The following is a 19033-nucleotide window of genomic DNA, read 5'->3' on the forward strand; positions in this document are numbered from 1 at the left end:
AAGAGAAAATAAAATCACAACATCCACTATTTCTACTCCTTCTCATCATGAACCCACCCCAAAATCCTATTCGCCTTCTCCGTAGCCCAAAACGCCTGGTTCTTCGACAGATTTCCCCGAATCTCCGCCTTGGGATAATACTTCCTTGCCAACTCCTCCGAAGATGTCTTCTGCGTCGTAGTCGGCGCAATAATATTAAATATCTGACAACCCCCCAGCTTCTCCGACTTCTCAACAGCAAGCAAACAAGCCCTCGCCACCGCATTCGGATGCACCCAGCCCCATAACTGCTTGACAGCAGCTTCGTCCCAGTTTTTCTCATGCTCTTTCTGGACGTCCTTCAACGGCGCGACTTCATGAATGCGCAAACAGGCAATGTTCATCCCGGGGAACCACTCGACAAACGAGCGCGCCTGGTACTCTGCTTCTTCTTTTGCAAGGGCGTAGGGGTCAGTCGGGTGCTGGGGCGCGTCTTCGTCGATGGGGAAATAGTCGAATCGCAGTGGACGGTTTGCGTAGGCAAGCCCAATGGCATTAACGGAGGATGCGTAGCAGATTTTGTAAATACCATGTTCAGCAGCGGCACGGAAGCCGTTGAATGCGCAGTTCACGTTGTTGTTATGCACTAGTGAGTCTTCCTTTTCGACCGGGTCAGGGATAGCGGCAAGATGGATGAGAGCGTCGCAGCCTTCGAACGCTTTCAATGTGGCATTGTAATCGTTGCCAATATCTGCTACTCGATGCTCGGTGTTTGGAATGTCGTCAGGTTCGTCGCGTGGGGTGCGGTCGATTTGAACGGTGTGGTGGCCTGCGTTGGCGCAGAGCTGGACGGTGTCTCTGCCCACTGTTCCGCGGGCGCCGGTGATGGCGATTTTCATTTTGTTTGGTATAGATGGTACTTGCTTATAGGCTGGACTGGAAGATGAGAATAGTCGCAAATTTACATATATTGAACGCTGGAAAGCGTGGAAGGGTATGGATGTTCTCATACTAGCCATTGAGGCTAGGGTTTGTCTTGGGGTGATCATCATAGGTCATACAAAAGCGAGGGCTGTAGATAACCTCGACGTAGTACGGTTGGGTGAAAATGGCCACCTTTGACAGGTTTAGCAGATAGATTACCGTTTGCAGTAAAAATAGCAATTGAGTTTGGGGTGTTCGTGGAATGACAGTCTCTTGACATCAACATTCGATCCACCTGAGCATCGTTGACATCCAAACAATGACCTCCTGCATAGCAGGGTTCTTTTTTCTACGCATATCACTGGATATAGGATGCTCCACATTAATATCAGTCAAGGGTTGGCGTTGTCTGTATAAATAACTCTGTGGCGACGAGAAACAGTCTTGATATCATCGGATGTTGCATTGGACGCCCAAATGGATGAAATATGTTGAATCCCCACAAACCTCGGAGGAGATATATCATAATACAATGATGCAATATCGTAGACTATCAACAGGTGCTTGATTTATTGTTCTGGATAGACGATGTTGTAGACACTCACTAATATTCAGACGCCCTTATAGAATCATCGACAATGGCAAGCACAACAGGATACTGCCCCATAGAAGATTACGGTCTGATCGGGGACATGCACACTGCTGCCCTGGTCAGCAAATCCGGCAGCATCGACTTCATGTGCTGGCCAGTTTTCGACTCCCCATCCGTCTTCTGTCGCCTCCTCGACAAATCCAGAGGCGGGTACTTCTCTATAACAGCGAACCCGGAATGCAATGCATCTAGCAAACAGAAATACGTTCCCTACACTAACATTTTGGAAACGAGATGGATGCACGAAGATGGCGTTGTGCATGTCCTTGATTATTTCCCTATCGCAAAGGGGCAAGAGGCGGCGCCGACGAATATTCTCACTGGTATTTGTCCGTGTTATGAACGGTATAAGGCAAAATTCGATGATGCGTTGCAGTATCGGCATTCTGCAGTTGTGAGAAAGGTGACTTGTGTGCGTGAGAAGTTGGATATGGATGTTGAGCTTTTCCCAGCTTTTAACTACGCGCGAGATGGGCATGAAGTGGTTTGTCATTTTTCTGGAGAGGCATTTACCAGATCTCAGACGCAGTCGCTCATATTTAAGAGTGCAACTGAAACTTTGCGAGTTGATGTACATGCGGAGGTTACCGATGAAAGACAGAAAACGCCCCCAGGTGTACAATTGGAACTGCAAGATAAGGAAGGTCTCAAAGGACAGGGACTATCCGCAAAACTGAAACTTTCCATCGGGCAATCTGTGACTTTCATCATCCATAGTGACGAAGTCGCCGTCCCAGAAAGCAACGTTGGACTCTGCATTTCCAAACTCGAACGAAACACGTTTAACTTCTGGGCCAGTTGGACACGGCAGTGCACATATAATGGCCACTACCGGGAGCAAGTGCTGAGAAGCTTACTGATACTGAAGCTGCTCACATACAAGCCCACAGGGGCAATTGTAGCGGCTCCAACCTTTTCGCTCCCGGAGGATATAGGAGGTTCCCGGAACTGGGATTATCGCTTTTCATGGGTCCGCGACACAGCTTTCACGCTATATGTCTTTCTCAAGAATGGATACACTGAAGAAGCCGAGCAGTACATGAGCTTCACATTTGACAACATCCTTCCCTCAGCAAAAGCCCACGCAAATGAGGACCAATTCCTCCCCATCATCCTCACCATACGAGGTGATTCTGAAATCCCTGAAATGGAACTATCACACCTTGAGGGATATCGCGGCAGCAGCCCCGTGAGAATTGGGAATGCAGCAACTGGACACATCCAGCATGACATCTATGGCGCGCTATTCGACAGCATATACCTTTATAACAAGCATGTCGGTCCAATCTCATACGACCAATGGCGTGCAATCCGAAGCATAGTCAACCGTGTCCGCAAGCTGCACAAGACACCCGACATGTCGATCTGGGAAGTTCGCGGCGAGAAGCAGCATTTCGTGTACTCTAAAATCATGCTCTGGGTAACTTTCGACCGCGCGATCCGGCTCGCTGAGAAGCGCTCAAATCTTCCCTGCCCGGAGCTCATTGAGTGGCGCACCACGCGCGATGAGATATATGAAGACGTGATGGAACATGGTTATAACATGGACCGGGGGTTCTTCAGCATGAGCTATGAGAACAAGAAGATGATGGATGCTTCTGTGCTTATTGCGCCATTGGTGTTTTTTATTGCACCGGATGATCCTAGGTTGTTGTCGACGATGAAGAATATCTTGCAGTCGCCTGAGGTTGGAGGGTTGACGACTGCGAAGATGGTGTTGAGATATGATCATGCGATGGCTCATGATGGTATGCTTGTCGCTGAATATGAAGAGCTTATAAAGATGGAACAGCTAATAAATCGCAGGACTCGACGGCAAAGAAGGCGCCTTTGTCATGGTCACGTTCTGGCTTGTCGAAGCCATGGGACGAGTAAGTGCCTCTTCGCTGGTCAAAGATTTTAGTTAACAAGACAAAGGCATCAATGGCAAAAAGGCATCTCCATGAATACCCTCATCTGAAAGAGATGCACAGCAATGCGTTTTCTTATTTTGAGAATGTGCTGATGTTCGCGAACCACCTGGGCATGTTTTCTGAAGAGGTCAACTATTCAGGGGAGCAAATGGGGAATACACCACAGGCTTTTAGTCACATTTCTTGTATCAGTGCTGCAATGAATTTGGAGAGGTGATATATATATATATGACATAAGCTGTCATGTGTTAGGCAAACATCTTGTATCACCAACAAAGAAAAAGATCCAACCGCCTGCCTACCTACTCTCCAACTCACCGAGAAAACACAAAATAATGAAATGTCCTTTCCAGAACCACACATCCATGCTCCAACCACAACGTACACGCATACAATAATCCTCCTCCACGGCCGTGGCAGCTTCGGCCCCAAATTCGCCGAAGAACTCTTTTCCTCCAACACCTCCAACAACCAAAATCTTCCAACTGCTCTCCCAAATGTCCGCTGGGTGTTTCCAACATCCCGCGATCGCTGGGATACCAAGTTTGAAGAAGAGATACCGGCGTGGTTTGACGCGTATTCGCTTACCGATATTGAGGAGCGGCAGGAGTTGCAGGTTGAGGGCCTCAGGGAGTCAGTAAAGTACGTCTTAGAGGTTCTGGAGAAGGAGATCAAGCTAGTTGGGGATGCTGGGAAGGTGTTTCTTGGTGGTATTAGTATGGGGATGGCAGTTGTGGTTTGGGTTGTTGTTTATTACCTTGCTTCTGGCACGGGGAAGGGGAAAGCATTAGGCGGGGTACTTGGACTCTGTGGATGGTGTCCGTTTGCTAGGCAGGTCGAAGAGCGTCTCTCTGCTGCCGACGCTGGTGAGGAGGGTGGTGACTGTGGTGCTGAGTTCCAACGGCTGGTGTCTTCTATGCTTGGTCAAACCATTCCTGTCGCTGGGAATCAGGAGGGCGTATCACCCGCGAGCATTCCCGTATGCCTCCTCCACGGAATAGATGATGCTTTTGTATCTGTTGAACTGGGTCGACAGGCGGCTGGGCGTTTGCAGCGGATGGGAATGCCAGTGGAGTGGCATGAGTACACTGGGGCGGAGAATGAAGGGCACTGGATTAAGGAACCGGAGGGGTTTGATGAAATCGTCAAGTTCCTATGCAGTCGTTGAGTGTAACCAACTAGTCATTTGTTTATGGGATCGTGGTTCAGGAAAAAACTCAGACCTTTTTTTTCCCCCTCACTTAACTGCCATATGCTATATTGATGCTATATAAATTTCAAAATTCCTAGGTCGATTGTACCGTAGTCGTTTGTTGTCTGACGCCCCCAAGACATGGAGAAAGGCCGGGCTTGCTGAGAGACTTTCAGAGATAAATTTATTTTGCTCAGTTCAGACTGTCAAGCCTTGGAGACATCTCATAACGAAAAAGAGATAAAGCCTCGCATTGATGGCATACATGGCGTTGAAACGTTTATTCTACCGATCAAAGTAATTTAAAGTAGATACAGAATCAGACACCTTTGCATTTGCATAACAGCGTAGGGAAAACCTAAAAGGAGAAAACCCACACTAAGGCAAATGAACAAGGACACATCTAGCTATTGGTCACATACTGTACTGGCGAATACTAATGATGCACCGTCAACTTCATCTCGACTGGCGCCATCGAAGGTTGAGAACAGTCAGAGGGCACAATGATCTAGCTTTGCCACCTTGTCTCTATTGTAGATGGTCTCGGTTGGTGCAAAGGGCTTGTTGGACACAGTGGCATTGACTTTATCAGTTCTGTACTTCTGTTGGACTGAATATTAACCAATCAAGTTTTGTGACCCCACAGGCTTGCGAAACAATTATAGAATATCAGTAAAATGGAAGGAAGTAAGATGATTGCATAACTTGAAATTGCTTTCTTTTTTTTTTTTTTTTTATTAGGGCATGAGATCCTGCTCGCTACTGAATAAAAGCAAGTCAGTAAGGCCATAACGGGATAATCATGCCTAGTCATCATAGTGAATTATACCCTAATATAATACCATATACTGACACAGATGTGAATAGAGCGGAAGATATAAGATACACAGGCTTATATAATAAATATAGCAGAGACATGACCCCCGATCACATCCGCATCTACAGAATCGTAATCCCACAACATCTGATCCGAGCACTATCAACCCGTGCTTGACGACTCCACCATAAACGCACCAATTCCTCTGCGAAAACACGATCCGTGGCACTCCAGACGTCAAGGCCCATTTCCGTCATGTCTTCCGTGGTGATAATCACGGTGTTGGGATCGTAGATGTCTTCGCCATCCTTGTCGTTACGGCCAGGTTGGAGAAGAGGGGATTGATCATCATCGCCTTCTTGTGTTGATTGACGTGCCACAGTGACAGACGGGTTCGCATCGCCTTCATCGTCAGGTTCATCGTGGTAAGGTTGAGAGTCATCGTCTACAGACTCCTGTCCGTCACTGTCATGTCGCGCGACAACGTCCGCGAGAATAATGAAGATCTGCGCCGTCAGACGGCGGAAGTATGCCACCAGGGCGACCTCCGGCGGTTGCTTCTCTGTATTTCCCGGTTGCTGATCGGGGTGGGAGAGGTTCTCCACACTAGCCAAAAGACGTGTATCTTGCTCAATTTGCTGCTCTTCCTCTTCTTCTGACAGACCTTCGCGCTTCTCGCCCGCTGATGCCCACCAAATAAACGAGGTGTAGGCGAGTTGGGCCCACGACAAGGGCTCGATGACTGGGCTGGATGAGAAGGTTGAGGCTGTGTCAGAGTTATCGTCGACTGCGTCGTTGAGACTGGCACCATCGTCATTGGGATCTACTACTTGCGAGTTTTCGTCGCGGGAGAGATGGCGCAGTCCCTGACGGAGCCTAGTGTAACGACGAGCGTCTCGTTGTGTGGCTCTCAGCTCGGTTTGAATTGAGGCGATTCCCGGTTTCGAAGGTGCCTGCACCGTAATCTTGGGGTATATTCTCTCCGCCGCGTCCTTGGTATAGGGAGCCGGTACTGTAACCAGGACGTCGAAGAGTTCTGGTTTCATAGCCAGGACGCTGTCGGTTGAGCAGGCAATCCAGGCCGAATCCCGCTCGCTGTCGCGGGGACTGCACCCGATAAACGAAGAGAGGTATGGAATATCATGGATGCCGACGTTGAAAAGTGGACGGGGCCGCGGGGTGGGTAGATTATGCGGAGGAAGGAGAGGAAGGACGGAATTGGGTAAGGAGGCTAGTAAGGAAAGATCGTATACTGTATCATCTGTTTAGCAATGAGCTCTTTTTTGTTTTTTGTTTTTTTTTTTTTTTGCAGTAGCGCAAGCATCATACCATAGTTACAGGGCTCATGTACCGGCGCTTCAGTCATGAGCAAGATTCTCTTGCGCAGCAGTGCAGCTCTGTATAGTGGGAATATCAAAGGTCCGAAAGAATCGACGAAATGTGAAAGGGAAGACGCTGGGTGGAATGGTGTCAAGGCCGGCCTCGAGGACGATTCCAACACCATGGCGTCGCTGAAGGCGCGGTGGCGATGCGAGGGGTCAGGCCGATTGAACCGGACGCTGATCGGGGAGTCGAGCGGCGACTCAGGCGGTAATACATCGGGGCCCCGAACTTGATATGTGTCCCAGTATTCGTCTAATGGCTTGCTGTTGGACATATCTTGGGCGTATTGTCTGACGATGACTGCAGTTAGGACGGTGAACAGCATGACGCAGCCGAGTTTGAAACCACTTACTGCACCAACTCCTTGAGTTTCGGGATATGCCTCCAGCTCTTTCCCAGTCTTCCGAAACTCAATGGAACCAAAACACCAACAGCAAACATCTTCGCATTGCGTTCGGCTTCCTCCGCGGGTAGGTTGATGAATGCGCTAAGACCGGCATACTCTTCGTGAACGAAGTACCTAGACAAGGAGGTTTGTTAGTTGAACACAATGCGATCAGCGCAAAGAGGCAACAAGATCAACATACACCAGGTCCTCTGCGACATTATGCAAGCCTGAGGGGAGCGATTTGTATTCGACGACACCTTCGACCTCAACTATCCGGACGACGTCAGCTAACGTGCTTCTGTTTGCGACCAGGGCATACGACGATATCACACACCATCTGAGATAGAGCGCTTCCAGGCGATCACGTATCTATAAGATTTAGCCCGTCAGCCAAAGGGAATTCAATTCCGGCATGAAATTCAAGCAGGACTCACCCAGTCTTGATATCGAAGCGGATTGCGAACAGCGCCGCAATGCCGGGCGGCGATTCGAGGGTAGCTGCCGTACGGGGCACTTCAAGCCCCAAGGGCTTCCGCTTATTAGGAGCCATTGTCGAAACACAGATTGTATAAAGAGTTTCCAGACTCCATGAAGGGGGTTGAAGGTGGCATGGAGAGAGAATGGACGTTGGATGAGGCCATCGGGAGGATCTGATGCCTGAGGCTTTAACTAACCGCATTGGGTTAGTGCACTATATCCAAGAATACAGAACTTGAACAGCCTACTATAAGGAAATGCTATAATAATTGAAGATATCCTTAAAATAAAGAGCAGTCATACTCAAGATCGCCGTTGAGAGTGCTCTACTTGATGTTGTGCGGAGATGTACCCGTACCTATCTGCCTCGCATATAAAGCATCGGCAGACTAGCTGAACTCTTCCTCGTCACTCACGCATTACCAGCTCAACTACCTTCTTTTCCTGCTCTGAAAATAATCAATATGGCTGCTGTGATTCCTCCTCACCCTTACTATCCGATAGACGCCTCAATCGCGGGGTATTCTCCCAATGAAGCGTCAGTTATTACGCTTCTCGCTGTGGCCAGCGTGAGCTCTCTCGTTCTCCTGGGAACAACCTGGACCATAGTCAATCTTGCAAAATCGAGCTTGCGCTATGGCGACAGATTTGCTATCCTCTGGTTTGTCTTATGTATGCCTGGCCCCTTCGCGTGCAACCACGCGTGGCTAATAGGATGTAGCTGGAACCCTTCATTGCTTCTTCGAAGGTTATTTTATCTTCAATCATGATCGGATGGGATCTAGACAGGACTTTATTGGACAATTGTGGAAGGAGTATGCCCTATCAGATTCGCGGTATATGACTTCAGACACGCTGGTGTTGTGTATGGAGACTATCACCGTGGTAAGTCGGCTTTCACCTACCGGGGCGTGTGGACAAACAGCTAAATGCCTCGCAGTTCGTCTGGGGTCCGCTCTGTTACTTGGTCGCGTACTTAACTTTCACCCAGCACTCACTCCGGCATCCATTGCAAATAATCGTCTGCATGAGCCATTTGTACGGGGATACGCTGTATTACGCGACGAGCTTGTTTGATCACTATGTCCACGGGGTGGCATACTGTCGGCCGGAGGGTTATTACTTTTGGATCTACTATTTCTTCATGAACTTCATCTGGATCGTCATTCCCTTCTGTAAGTGGCGCCTGCTCCCCCTTTCTCTTCACGCATACTAACAGGCGACATAGATTATCTGTGGCAAAGTGTCGGTACGATATCGGACGCTTTGAAGAGTGTGCAGGAGATGGCGAATCAGCGCAAGTCTCGATAGAGGTCTGCGGTTGGAGAATCGGGTATGCGAATCTAGAACGTTGCGAGCAGGGACCAAAGAGCTCTGCGTACATACCACGGAATGCTCCGTACATACAGCCGGCGGCGAGGGGCCTATGATATTCTGCAGCAGTGCTCCAAAATACGGATCAATCCGCGGTGGATTATAGACTACGTACAGAGTACAGAAGAGTTATTTATGGACACGCAAATTCAGGCTGCGATCAGGTCGCAATCGGCCCACTCTAGACCCGTAGGCGAAGTGGAAGAAAACCCAGATCAAAGTATTAGGACTTCGGTAGCACATCGGGTCACATTCCCAGGTCATTGTCATTTTTCTGAGCACCGGTAGGTAGCATAGCAGTTTATGGAGGGACAATCATCGGATGACAGTCTCACGTGGAGGTCGCAGCTAGAGCCACCATTGTTCTGCACGAGAACAACCACTGGAGAAGACAACAAATTTGCGCTGCAAAATAAACTATTTTGGCGCCATTGGACTCGCATTCTTCATCGCCGTTGGGCGCAGATCCAGCGCTTTCTCGGTCTCATCAGCGCTTCGTTTCCCCGGCAGCATAACGCCGCCGAATTGCCATTTGACCGCCTCTTGTACACTCCCTCTACCATACAACTCCGTCCAAGTATTTATTATCTTTTGCATGGATTGCTGGTCTGAGCGGTATTGCAGTTGAACCAGTTTCTCTTTTGTTGCTGCCTCAGGGCATGTCCGATAGACCGTGAGTGCCTCCCTGTGTTTTGATCGAGTTTCATAAACAAACACCCGGTGACGTCGTTGGTTGGTCCCTTGTCTCAGCTAGTGTCGACAATCAACAATCCCAATCATCCTCGAATCTGGCTACAAATGCGTCGAATACTTGTTATCTAGCATCTGCTAACTCATTGTTCCCTCTTGCGTTTGCAGATATCGATGTCGTCGCCCGCTCCGCACCGCGCCTCCAACCGCGGGGGAAATCCTGCGACAACACCCAACAAAGGGCCCTCAGCACCGAAGCAGAAACCAGTGGATATCGGGAAACAGTTGGGACTCTACGACACGAGCTCCGTCCGTGCGAAGGTCCGCAAATGGCAACAACAAGGAGGAGGGGTAGTCGTCGCCAATGATTGTGTTTATTACGAGGAGGACGAGGAGAACAAGTCAGCCGCCAATAACTCTCAAGGGAGATCAACTGCGAGGGACAAGCAAACACGTACCTCAAAAATTCGGAGCGAAAGCACTCCCCGGAAACGAGTCATAAGTGATGAACATTGGAAGCTCAACCGGAATGCCCCTCAGACACCACAGACCAAGTTACCGCCGCCCAAGCGTATTTCAGAGTATACCACCAACGATTCGTTAGGCTCGCCACCACCTAGACGGGACAGAAGGGATACGATTAATGATGATAAGCCCAGGCCATCTCAGGCCTCGCGGAGTCGAGAACGGAGCAGGACCGCTGTTACCCCAGAGTCCGTCAGACAACACAGAAAATCCAAGTCCACCCATGATCTCTCTGCAAGGACCGGTAATGATACCAGCCGCCTTGAGCGACCAAGACCTTCATATTCCCGACCGGAAACGGAAGTAAGGTCTTTACCAGATGAACGGTCCGAAATATCAGAGAGATCGAGGACAAAGTCATTGCCCCCCGAGGCGGATATGGACTGGGCAACACTCGAAGAAAACTTCGCCGAGTTGTCGAAAAAGCGTGCGCGAGGGCTGGAACCAAGCGCTGCTAAACCGCGGCCCACTCCTGCTACTTCTCTTAAACCACCCAAGGGCGGTATTTTCAGCCATATGCTAGATGAATCGAGAAAGATGTTCGCGAGACCCGAACCGCCAAGGCCCAAAGGAACAAGAATCGAGGCGTGGCTCTCCGGAACCCCGGACACATTCACACACGATGGTGAATCGGATGTTGAGATTCCAGCGCCACTGAACATGCGACCCAACAAGGCCAAGCACTCCTCTCGTGACAGCTTGGATAGGCACCATACTCCTGATTCCCGTAGACGAGAAGGAAGCCATAATTCCGAACCACCATCTGAAAATCGGTCTCGGAGGAGGAGTACACACGTTCGACGTTCACGAGATAAGATCGAAGCCGACGAGGAGAAATCAACTGGAGAACTGTCGAGTTTGCGGGGGCCAGACCATACGCCTCCGCCATCGATTAGGAGAAAGTCTTCCGAAAGCAAGCAAGGCAGGTCTCCAGCCAATGATAAGGAAAGCGAAGCGTCTGAGAAAGCGCGCGAGAAGAGTGCGGAACCCGAACCAGAGGACGATGAGACGGAATTTCACCCTCCGGAGGAAGCAGAGGCATCTGATGACAAGGCGCTTGTTCCGTTTGGACGTGAAAGACCCTTTCCCACCACTGGCAATCGGCTCCCTACCATTGCCTCCGCTGAGTCGGACAAGGCAGGGGATGCCGAGAAACCAGAGGAACCAACAACTGAGCAAGGCCCGTCAGAGGAGGAGGCCAAGTCGATTCCGGTCCAGGAAGTTCCGGATTCAGAGGAACGCGATCAGTTTGACCCCAACTCTTTACCTCTCGTTACCACGCAATTGAAGCGACGGCTCACAACGCATGATGATCTCATCTCTGTTCTGTCTGGCTCGAACGGGAGGAGCCGAAGTCTTAGATCCGCCCGAAGCCTACGATCGAACAAGAGCCACGCTCCAAATGCGACCGTTACTGATTTACTTAGGGAGCTATCGGCAGATGAGGCCAAATACATGCGTGAGCTAAAGACGCTGGTCGGTGGTGTCATCCCAGTGCTTCTCACATGTGTTCTGTCGAGATCGGAATCGGCCGTTGCAGCAGGTCTGTTTCGGCCTTCTATGGACCCGAAGGATGAGATGAACTTTACGAGGCCGATAGTCGACATGGGTGTGGCCATCGAGCGTCTCAAGTCACTACACAAGCGTATTCCCCAAGACCAAGTTGACACCTTGCTACATTGGGCTACTGGCGCGCAGAAAGTGTATCGAGACTACCTCAAAGCTTGGAGATTGGGGTTTAAAGATGTAATTGTGAACTTGGCGCCTCTGGACGAGTCTGAGGCCGCGAAGAACAAGGATGACAAGGAAGATGGCAATAATAATAACTCTGAAACAAGGAGCTTAGATGAAGGAATGGCACGGGACGAAAACGGTGACGTTGTGGATAGCGAGGGGGAGAAGGTTGACGTGGCATACCTGCTGAAACGGCCTCTGGTTCGGTTAAAGTATCTGGCCAAAACCTTTAAAGGCATCAACATGCTTCAACCGTCATCCAAAGCCGACGAAACTGCATCGTCTTACCAGGCCCTTGTCACAGAGGCTCGCCGTCGCGCCCGGGAAGAACGTGCCAGGTTAGAAGATGAATCTGCTGCGAGCATCGATCCGACTCGCGCTCGCGATCCGGCCACCCTCGGAGCCCTGGCTGGGGTCACCGTTGACCAGACACGACGTGTGAGAGCACGTGATTTCTTCAACTTGTCTCTTTACCACTCCACTGGTCAGGTCATTGACTGCCGCGCGGAACTTCTGATGAGAGACAATGCACCAATCAATGGTGCTGGCGGTGACCTGCTTATTTGCGAAATTGACCACTCGGACCGCTGGTTGCTTTTCCCGCCTATCGATGCTGGATGCGTTTCGGCTCGCAATGGCGACACCAAGGGCGAGGTTGTGGTCATGATCCGCAGTCCGCCAGGACAGGCGAAGGCCTGGCAGGAAGTCATTTCGCTCCAGATCGAAGAGGAAGAGATCGCATTCGAATGGATTCAGTTGCTTGGATTGCATCCTATCCCGCCAACTATCTGCAGAAGCCAGAGTTTTATTGATCGGGCAAGACAACGACAGAAGCAGTTGCAACAGCAGCAGGAGCAACAAGAGCAAGATACTCCTCCCACTCTTCCAACAATTCAGGAAACACCTCCAAGCCCGAGACACCTTGATGTTCCTATCGGAGAAAAGGCAACCTCTCGTGCCGCCCGACGTTCCCTGACCCCCAAGGACCCATCCACAGAACCAAGTATCCTTGGATCTTCATTCGCATTGGAATCGCGAGATTCGTTGAGCACGGATATCACACGGCAATCTGACTATGTGTCAGAATCTGCTAGGCCTGCTACAGCGTCGCCACAGCCTTCTATCCTTCACTCCAGAGATCCCCGGGCCATGACTCCCGTGGACGATAAGTCTCCAGGGCTCAAGCGATCGAAAGCCAAACGAGTTTCCCGTATCGGTGAAAGCCCTTCGCCAGCTCCCGAAGACAAGTCATCTCCATCCACCCCCAAGAACAGCGAGAGCAGGCTTCCTGTTCCATCTCCTAGCCCCGGTCACGGCCCTAAGTCCAACAAGGAACAGCAGCGCTCGTCACCCCAGCCTCCTGCGAGTGAGCACTCATCTCTGCCATCCCCGCGTATCTCATCTACACCTTCGAGGAGCCTGCCTTCCATCCCCAAGATTCGCCCATCAAGCAGTTATACCCATGTAATTGAATCCCTAGGTTCTCCTTCGGATGAGGAGGATGAAATTTCCTTGGCTTATGATGATCTACCCGAGACTCCAACCAGAAGAAAGAGTCACAGCCCATCAGATTCCGGTTCTAGTCAACCTGAAGATGGCGACGAGCCTCCGCCGCCGCCGCCGCCTCACCGTTCACCCAGCTCGAGTGTGGTGAATGCACCTGTCCTCAGTCCAACTGGCGGACAGCAGCGACGCCGGGGCTCTTCGCCGCTCAAGCATGAGTACGAGCCATCTACAGCCTCTGATTCTTACTCTGACTCTGACTCTGAAACGTCAACCGTGAGACGGTACGACATGGATTCGGCATCGGAGTACTCTGGATCAGAAGATGACTCGGAAGACGAGGATGACTCTGAAGACGAGCTGGACTCGACTCTTCCGCCAACCGAATCTCGTGATCCTCCCAGGTCTTCTGAACAGGCATCTATCGTTCCTTCTGGCAGCAGTATCTCCCCGTCTCACTCTGCGTCTCAAGTCGGTTATCGAACCGTGCCCCCGCAGCCCACAAAGTCTTCTAGAGTGATGGCATCGATCTTCGCCTGGTCTGACAAGGGCACCTGGGAGAGCTTGCTGTCTGATGAATGTGTCATCATCGTTAGCCCTGGCCTTGTCGAAGCCTACGAGATGAGCGTTGCTCCTTCGGAGTCCGGTCATGACGAAGGCTCGCAATCCAGCAAAGTACGACCTATGATTGCTCTCGAATTGACACCCCTGGTTCCCATCCGCCGCGGCACGGCCATTGACATCAGCATTCGCTCGCCGCCAACCGATCGATCAAAGGTCACCTGGAGTAACAACATCATGTTCCGCTCCCGCAACGCCGACGAATGCGAAGTCCTATACGGCCTAATCAACACCTCACGCATTAACAACCCAACCTACATCGCGCTTCAGAACGCCCGAGGCCCCTTCGCCGACCAGCCAGTCCCCTTGGAACGCTCCAACAATGCCGCCGGGGGCATGTTCGGCTGGCCCCGCCGCCGCAAGAGCTACCGCGCCTCAGCATCCTCCCCTCGCTCCCTGGCCGATAACTCTGAAAGCAGCGTCGGAACAATGAGCAGTGCATTCTCCGCCCTGAAGCGCTTCGGCAACGGAAGCAAGATGTTCAATATCACACGGTCAACGGTGACTTCGCGAAACGGCCAAGAAGACGGCACCAGCACAGCCGGCGGCTCGACATCAGGAATCGGCCGCATCGCAGCGGCCATCAAGGGCGTCGACGGCATCGGTCTATCAAACGCCAAGATCCGCATGTATGTTCGAGAGACGCAGACCAAGTGGCGCGATATGGGCGCCGCACGGTTAACCATCATGCCCGCTCCTGCCTCATCATCAGCCCGCCCCAACACCGCCAGCAGCGATGCCAACAGCAACAACCCAGATGCCCGTCGCAGCGGCCTGCAAGAAGCCCAGAAACGCATTGTGGTCCGCGGAAAGACGCGCAACGAGGTTCTGCTTGACGTGTGTCTGGGCGAGAGCTCGTTCGAGCGCGTCGCGAGGACGGGTATTGCAGTGTCTGTATGGGAGGATGCGCATGCTGGTGGTGCTATGCCAGAGAAGGGAGGTGTTACCGGGGGTTCGTATAAGATCTATATGATCCAAATGAAGAGTGAGGCGGAGGCGGCGTATACGTTTGGGTTGGTTGGGAAGTTGAAGTATTGATTTGATTCATTTGGTGGAGTACTGTGACATGGTTTATTAGGGTTGGGGGTTAGTTATGAGTGATTGATTTATGTGATTTGATGGTTTACGGTGTTTTATGTTGTTGTTTATGTCTGTTTATGTCTTGTTTTTGCACATAGATGTGTGCTTTGATCATACCCCATTTGTTTCTTATAATGTTGTTCTTGATATTTATCCATGCGATGTTGATACTTGTATATGAAGCTGAGATATAACATATATGACTTGGTATTCTGCATTGTATTCATTCTATATAAACACATGTCCATGTTCCATAGTATGCAAACAAGTGTACATACGCCAGTCAGGGGTATCATATCATATCGGAAACCACCGTCTATCCTAAATGATAAAAAGGCAGGCAACTAACAAATTAATCCAGCACAATCGGGCTAGAAGCAGAGCTTTCCCCAACTTCCTTCGCACCTTCATCTCCATCACCTACCTCGACAGATGTAGTATCACTGGTAGGAGCAGCACCTCTCTTCTTAAAAATAAACCCAACCCGATTATCCTCCTCCTGAACTAACGGAAACAAAACATCATCATCGTCAATCGCTTTCATGACATCATGCTCTGCGATTTTAGACTCCGACATCAAGAGCGGGTCGATGTGCGTATAGGCAGCGAGCGACTGCTGCATTTTGTTCTTTTGGTTGATGGGTTCGTTTTCTTCGTCTTCGTTATCATTGGTGTTGGGGTCGCGGTTGGATTTGGATGGGCGGGTGCGTTGACGTTGGCGTTGGCGGATGAGACGCTCTTGTTCTTCCATGTCGACTTCGGAGGCTTTGAGGAGGGTTGGGAAGTCGGGGAGGTCGGGGATTTCGTCTTCATCATCGTTATCCTCTTCTTCATTGTTTCGTTCCGGTGATTCTCTCCTAATAGAAGAGCCCTCCGGCTCATGCTTATTCGGAGGAGTGACACCCCGGCCCCCACACTCACACCCCAGCAGCTCATGCGTCTGGCAGAGACTGCTCTCATCCAACCGAAACAAATCCTTAAGCTCATTCCTCGAGAACTGCGCAACCCCATCCTTCCGCTCCATAACACTATCCGCCAATCCAATCTTCGTAACCTGCCTTTGCCAAATCTTCTCCTCCAGACTCCCCTTCAGCAAAACGCGATAGATCCGACAATGCCGTTTCTGTCCATCCCGGTGTATCCGCGCCATCGCCTGCACGTCAGTCGCTGGGTTCCAGTCAACGTCGAAGAGAACGAGACGGCTTGCGCCGATAAGGTTCAGGCCCGTGCCACCTGCTTTTGCGGAGAGGAGGAAGGCGAAGCAGACGGAGGCGGGCAGGCGGTTGAAGTCTTCGACTAGGGACTGGCGTTTTGCGGCTGGGGTGGAGCCGTCGAGGCGGAGGAAGGGGAGGGAGAGGGAGGAGAGGAGTTTGGCGAGGAGGTCCAGGGTGGAGGTGTAGTTTGACACGAGGACGATTTTCTCGGATGTTTTTGTGCGGAGGTTGTGGAGGAGTTGGTCGAGGACGCGGATTTTGGCGCTCATGCCGGGGGAGTTGAGAGTGATGCGGGCGAGTTTGGGGGGGATGGAGGAGAGGAGGGATGTGATTGTTTCGCTGGGTGTGTCGTTGACGTTTTGCGCGGAGAGTAAGGATGGGCTGTTGCAAACTTTCTTGAGGATGGTGATCAGTTGTAGGGCACTTTCAGAGTTGCCAAGGACGCTTTGGAATGCAGGTGAGGCGAGGACATGCTTGTAGAAATTGGCCTGGGCGTGCGTAGGGTTGCAGAAGAGGACGTATTCCGTCTTGGGCGGGAGGTATTTGGCCAGGATATCTGCTGTTCTGCGCAGCATGAACTTGGATGTGAGCTCCCTGAACTCTTCACCACGGGCCTCTCCCTTCTCGATGTCTTTCCGCGTTGCTTCCGGTTGTCTGCTTCTCACAATTGGCGTTTCGAATTCCCTAACAAAGGCCTTGAAAGTTCCCAAGACACCAGGGTTGACCAGGTCCACTGCCGCAAAGAACTCTCTCAGATCATTCTGAATAGGAGTGCCAGAGAGAATAACCCTCTTCGCGGCGTTCAACGACTGAATTGCCTGGCCACTCTTGTTCTGCAGTGTCTTCAGCCGATGCCCTTCATCTGCAATGATGATATCGACACCATTGCCTCTCGTGAGTCCTTCCTGGACAGTCCGCAACTTCTCATATCCCACAATCATAACGCTATAAGCTTTGCCCATAGTGAAATCTGTCAATCGCTTCCGGTTATCGTCGAGGACAAAGACTCCAATTCTCTCATTGCCCAGCCACTTCCGGAATTCCTTTCTCCAGTTGCTGATCAGCGTTACTGGGCAAACAATAAGAGCCTTTTTTACGACCGGAGGACTTTCATAAATCGGATTCTGCTTCAGCAGCGTCCACAGCAGCGTAATCGTCTGCAGTGTCTTTCCGAGTCCCATATCATCGGCCAGGATCGCCCCTTCGCCATTGAACGACCGCAATCCCATCACGCACTCGTAGAGGAACTGCACACCTTCTCGCTGATGTTGGCGAAGATGCTTACCTAGAATAGGATCAACAACCACATCGACAATCTGTTTTCCCTTCGGCGCTGAATCAGGCCGTTTCATTACCAACGCTCCGGGCGCTTTCGGATCATGCCGTGGGCTAGGGAGACTTTTCTTCTGCGGTATGACCGTCGTCTCTAACAACGGCGTCTTATACGCACTGGTCGACTTGGCAGTGGTGCTTTTCGAGACAGACGCCGCACTTCCACCAGTAGCAGCATTAACCCCCGGCGTAGCGGCATTCCTCGTCCCCGTCTTATTCTGACCCGCCAAAGGAATGAACTGTTTCGTAGACACAGATGGCGTAACCGAAGCGGTATTATTCTCAAGAAAAACCCTGCCCGACATGTACTCTTTCCTCGGAATCTCCGAGTCAACCTCGACCTCTTTACTCCCAATCGACAGCATCGTACCGGAATCGAGTTTCGATCCGTACATTATACGGCCCATTTCTTTCCCTGAAATATCTTGTAGATGGGCGTAGCCGTCGCGGATCGTTAGGATACCGTCTCCGTCCCAGGTTTTGTTCTTTTTGGTGGTTGGTTTGCGCCTGTCATACACAATACCCATTAGGATATGAGTATAGCCAGTGTTAGGGAAGGGGATACCCATACCATAGGACATTAAAAAACCTCTCCTCTCCACCCCCATTCCTATTCCCATCCCCACCTCCAATTGTCTTCTTCTCTTTCTCACCATTCTCACCACCACCCAACCCACCTTGATTCCTCACCTGAAGCAAAGGTCTCCGCGGCGCTGACTCTGTCTGCAAACGCTGTTTTTTGGCCGGAGGTGCATCCTGGTCATCTGTGATGGTGATAGTTTCTCGCGGGACAGGTTCGGTCCTGGTTTCATTCGATGACGACGATGGTTGGGATTGTTGTGGTTTCCTTATTAAAGGAGGTTTGAAGGGCTTGAAGACCATGGCATTTGTGAAAAGAGTCTCCAAGCTGCTGCTGGTTCGTTGTTCGTATTATCTGAGGTCGAGGCATTGGCGGACGCGTTGCGCGAGACGCGGTGGAGCGTGGACACGTGATTTCATATTGCCTAATTGGGTTTACTACGATGGAGCACTCTGAAATAAGAGTGAATACGACGTTCATTGCTTGAAGATCCGACTATCATGAATTCACATTGCGCAAAGATCGTGTTGATATTAATGAAATGAAAATCATCATCTATATACAAGTCGTGTCATGCCGCAAGTCGCTTTTAAGGTTGATCAAAAAACATTAATTCGTAGATTTTATATATCAGGAAAGGTGCTCATTTCGAAGC

The 19033-nt window shown here is 50.8% G+C and overlaps 7 protein-coding genes across 7 annotated transcripts; 4 read left to right on the plus strand and 3 right to left on the minus strand.

Moving 5' to 3' along the window:
- Positions 1 to 32: 32 nt before the first annotated feature.
- On the minus strand, positions 33 to 878 carry ACHE_30666A (NAD-dependent epimerase/dehydratase family protein; the record flags this gene model as incomplete). Its single annotated transcript, XM_043277310.1, has 1 exon — positions 33 to 878. One exon carries the CDS (start codon positions 876 to 878, stop codon positions 33 to 35), a length of 846 nt encoding a protein of 281 aa, XP_043135201.1.
- A 663-nt stretch (positions 879 to 1541) lies between these two features.
- Positions 1542 to 3462, plus strand: ACHE_30667S (glycoside hydrolase family 15 protein; the record flags this gene model as incomplete). Its single annotated transcript, XM_043277311.1, has 2 exons — positions 1542 to 3303; positions 3362 to 3462. The coding sequence occupies 2 exons, from the start codon at positions 1542 to 1544 to the stop codon at positions 3460 to 3462; spliced, it is 1863 nt and encodes a 620-aa protein (XP_043135202.1).
- A 346-nt stretch (positions 3463 to 3808) lies between these two features.
- Positions 3809 to 4636, plus strand: ACHE_30668S (alpha/beta hydrolase; the record flags this gene model as incomplete). Its single annotated transcript, XM_043277312.1, has 1 exon — positions 3809 to 4636. The coding sequence occupies one exon, from the start codon at positions 3809 to 3811 to the stop codon at positions 4634 to 4636; it is 828 nt and encodes a 275-aa protein (XP_043135203.1).
- Positions 4637 to 5599: 963 nt separating this feature from the next.
- Positions 5600 to 7798, minus strand: ACHE_30669A (uncharacterized protein; the record flags this gene model as incomplete). Its single annotated transcript, XM_043277313.1, has 6 exons — positions 5600 to 6729; positions 6807 to 7150; positions 7213 to 7380; positions 7448 to 7517; positions 7583 to 7617; positions 7683 to 7798. The coding sequence occupies 6 exons, from the start codon at positions 7796 to 7798 to the stop codon at positions 5600 to 5602; spliced, it is 1863 nt and encodes a 620-aa protein (XP_043135204.1).
- A 391-nt stretch (positions 7799 to 8189) lies between these two features.
- Positions 8190 to 9036, plus strand: ACHE_30670S (EXPERA domain-containing protein; the record flags this gene model as incomplete). Its single annotated transcript, XM_043277314.1, has 4 exons — positions 8190 to 8397; positions 8447 to 8610; positions 8666 to 8900; positions 8954 to 9036. The coding sequence occupies 4 exons, from the start codon at positions 8190 to 8192 to the stop codon at positions 9034 to 9036; spliced, it is 690 nt and encodes a 229-aa protein (XP_043135205.1).
- A 927-nt stretch (positions 9037 to 9963) lies between these two features.
- Positions 9964 to 15210, plus strand: LHS1_2 (uncharacterized protein; the record flags this gene model as incomplete). Its single annotated transcript, XM_043277315.1, has 1 exon — positions 9964 to 15210. One exon carries the CDS (start codon positions 9964 to 9966, stop codon positions 15208 to 15210), a length of 5247 nt encoding a protein of 1748 aa, XP_043135206.1.
- Positions 15211 to 15604: 394 nt separating this feature from the next.
- Positions 15605 to 18680, minus strand: RDH54 (DEAD/DEAH box helicase; the record flags this gene model as incomplete). The annotated part of the gene is made up of 2 exons (XM_043277316.1): positions 15605 to 18305; positions 18370 to 18680. 2 exons carry the CDS (start codon positions 18678 to 18680, stop codon positions 15605 to 15607), a joined length of 3012 nt encoding a protein of 1003 aa, XP_043135207.1.
- Positions 18681 to 19033: the final 353 nt, after the last annotated feature.

The sequence above is a fragment of the Aspergillus chevalieri genome, chromosome 3 (assembly GCF_016861735.1).
Source record: "Aspergillus chevalieri M1 DNA, chromosome 3, nearly complete sequence".
In the NCBI taxonomy this organism is placed as follows: domain Eukaryota; kingdom Fungi; phylum Ascomycota; class Eurotiomycetes; order Eurotiales; family Aspergillaceae; genus Aspergillus; species Aspergillus chevalieri.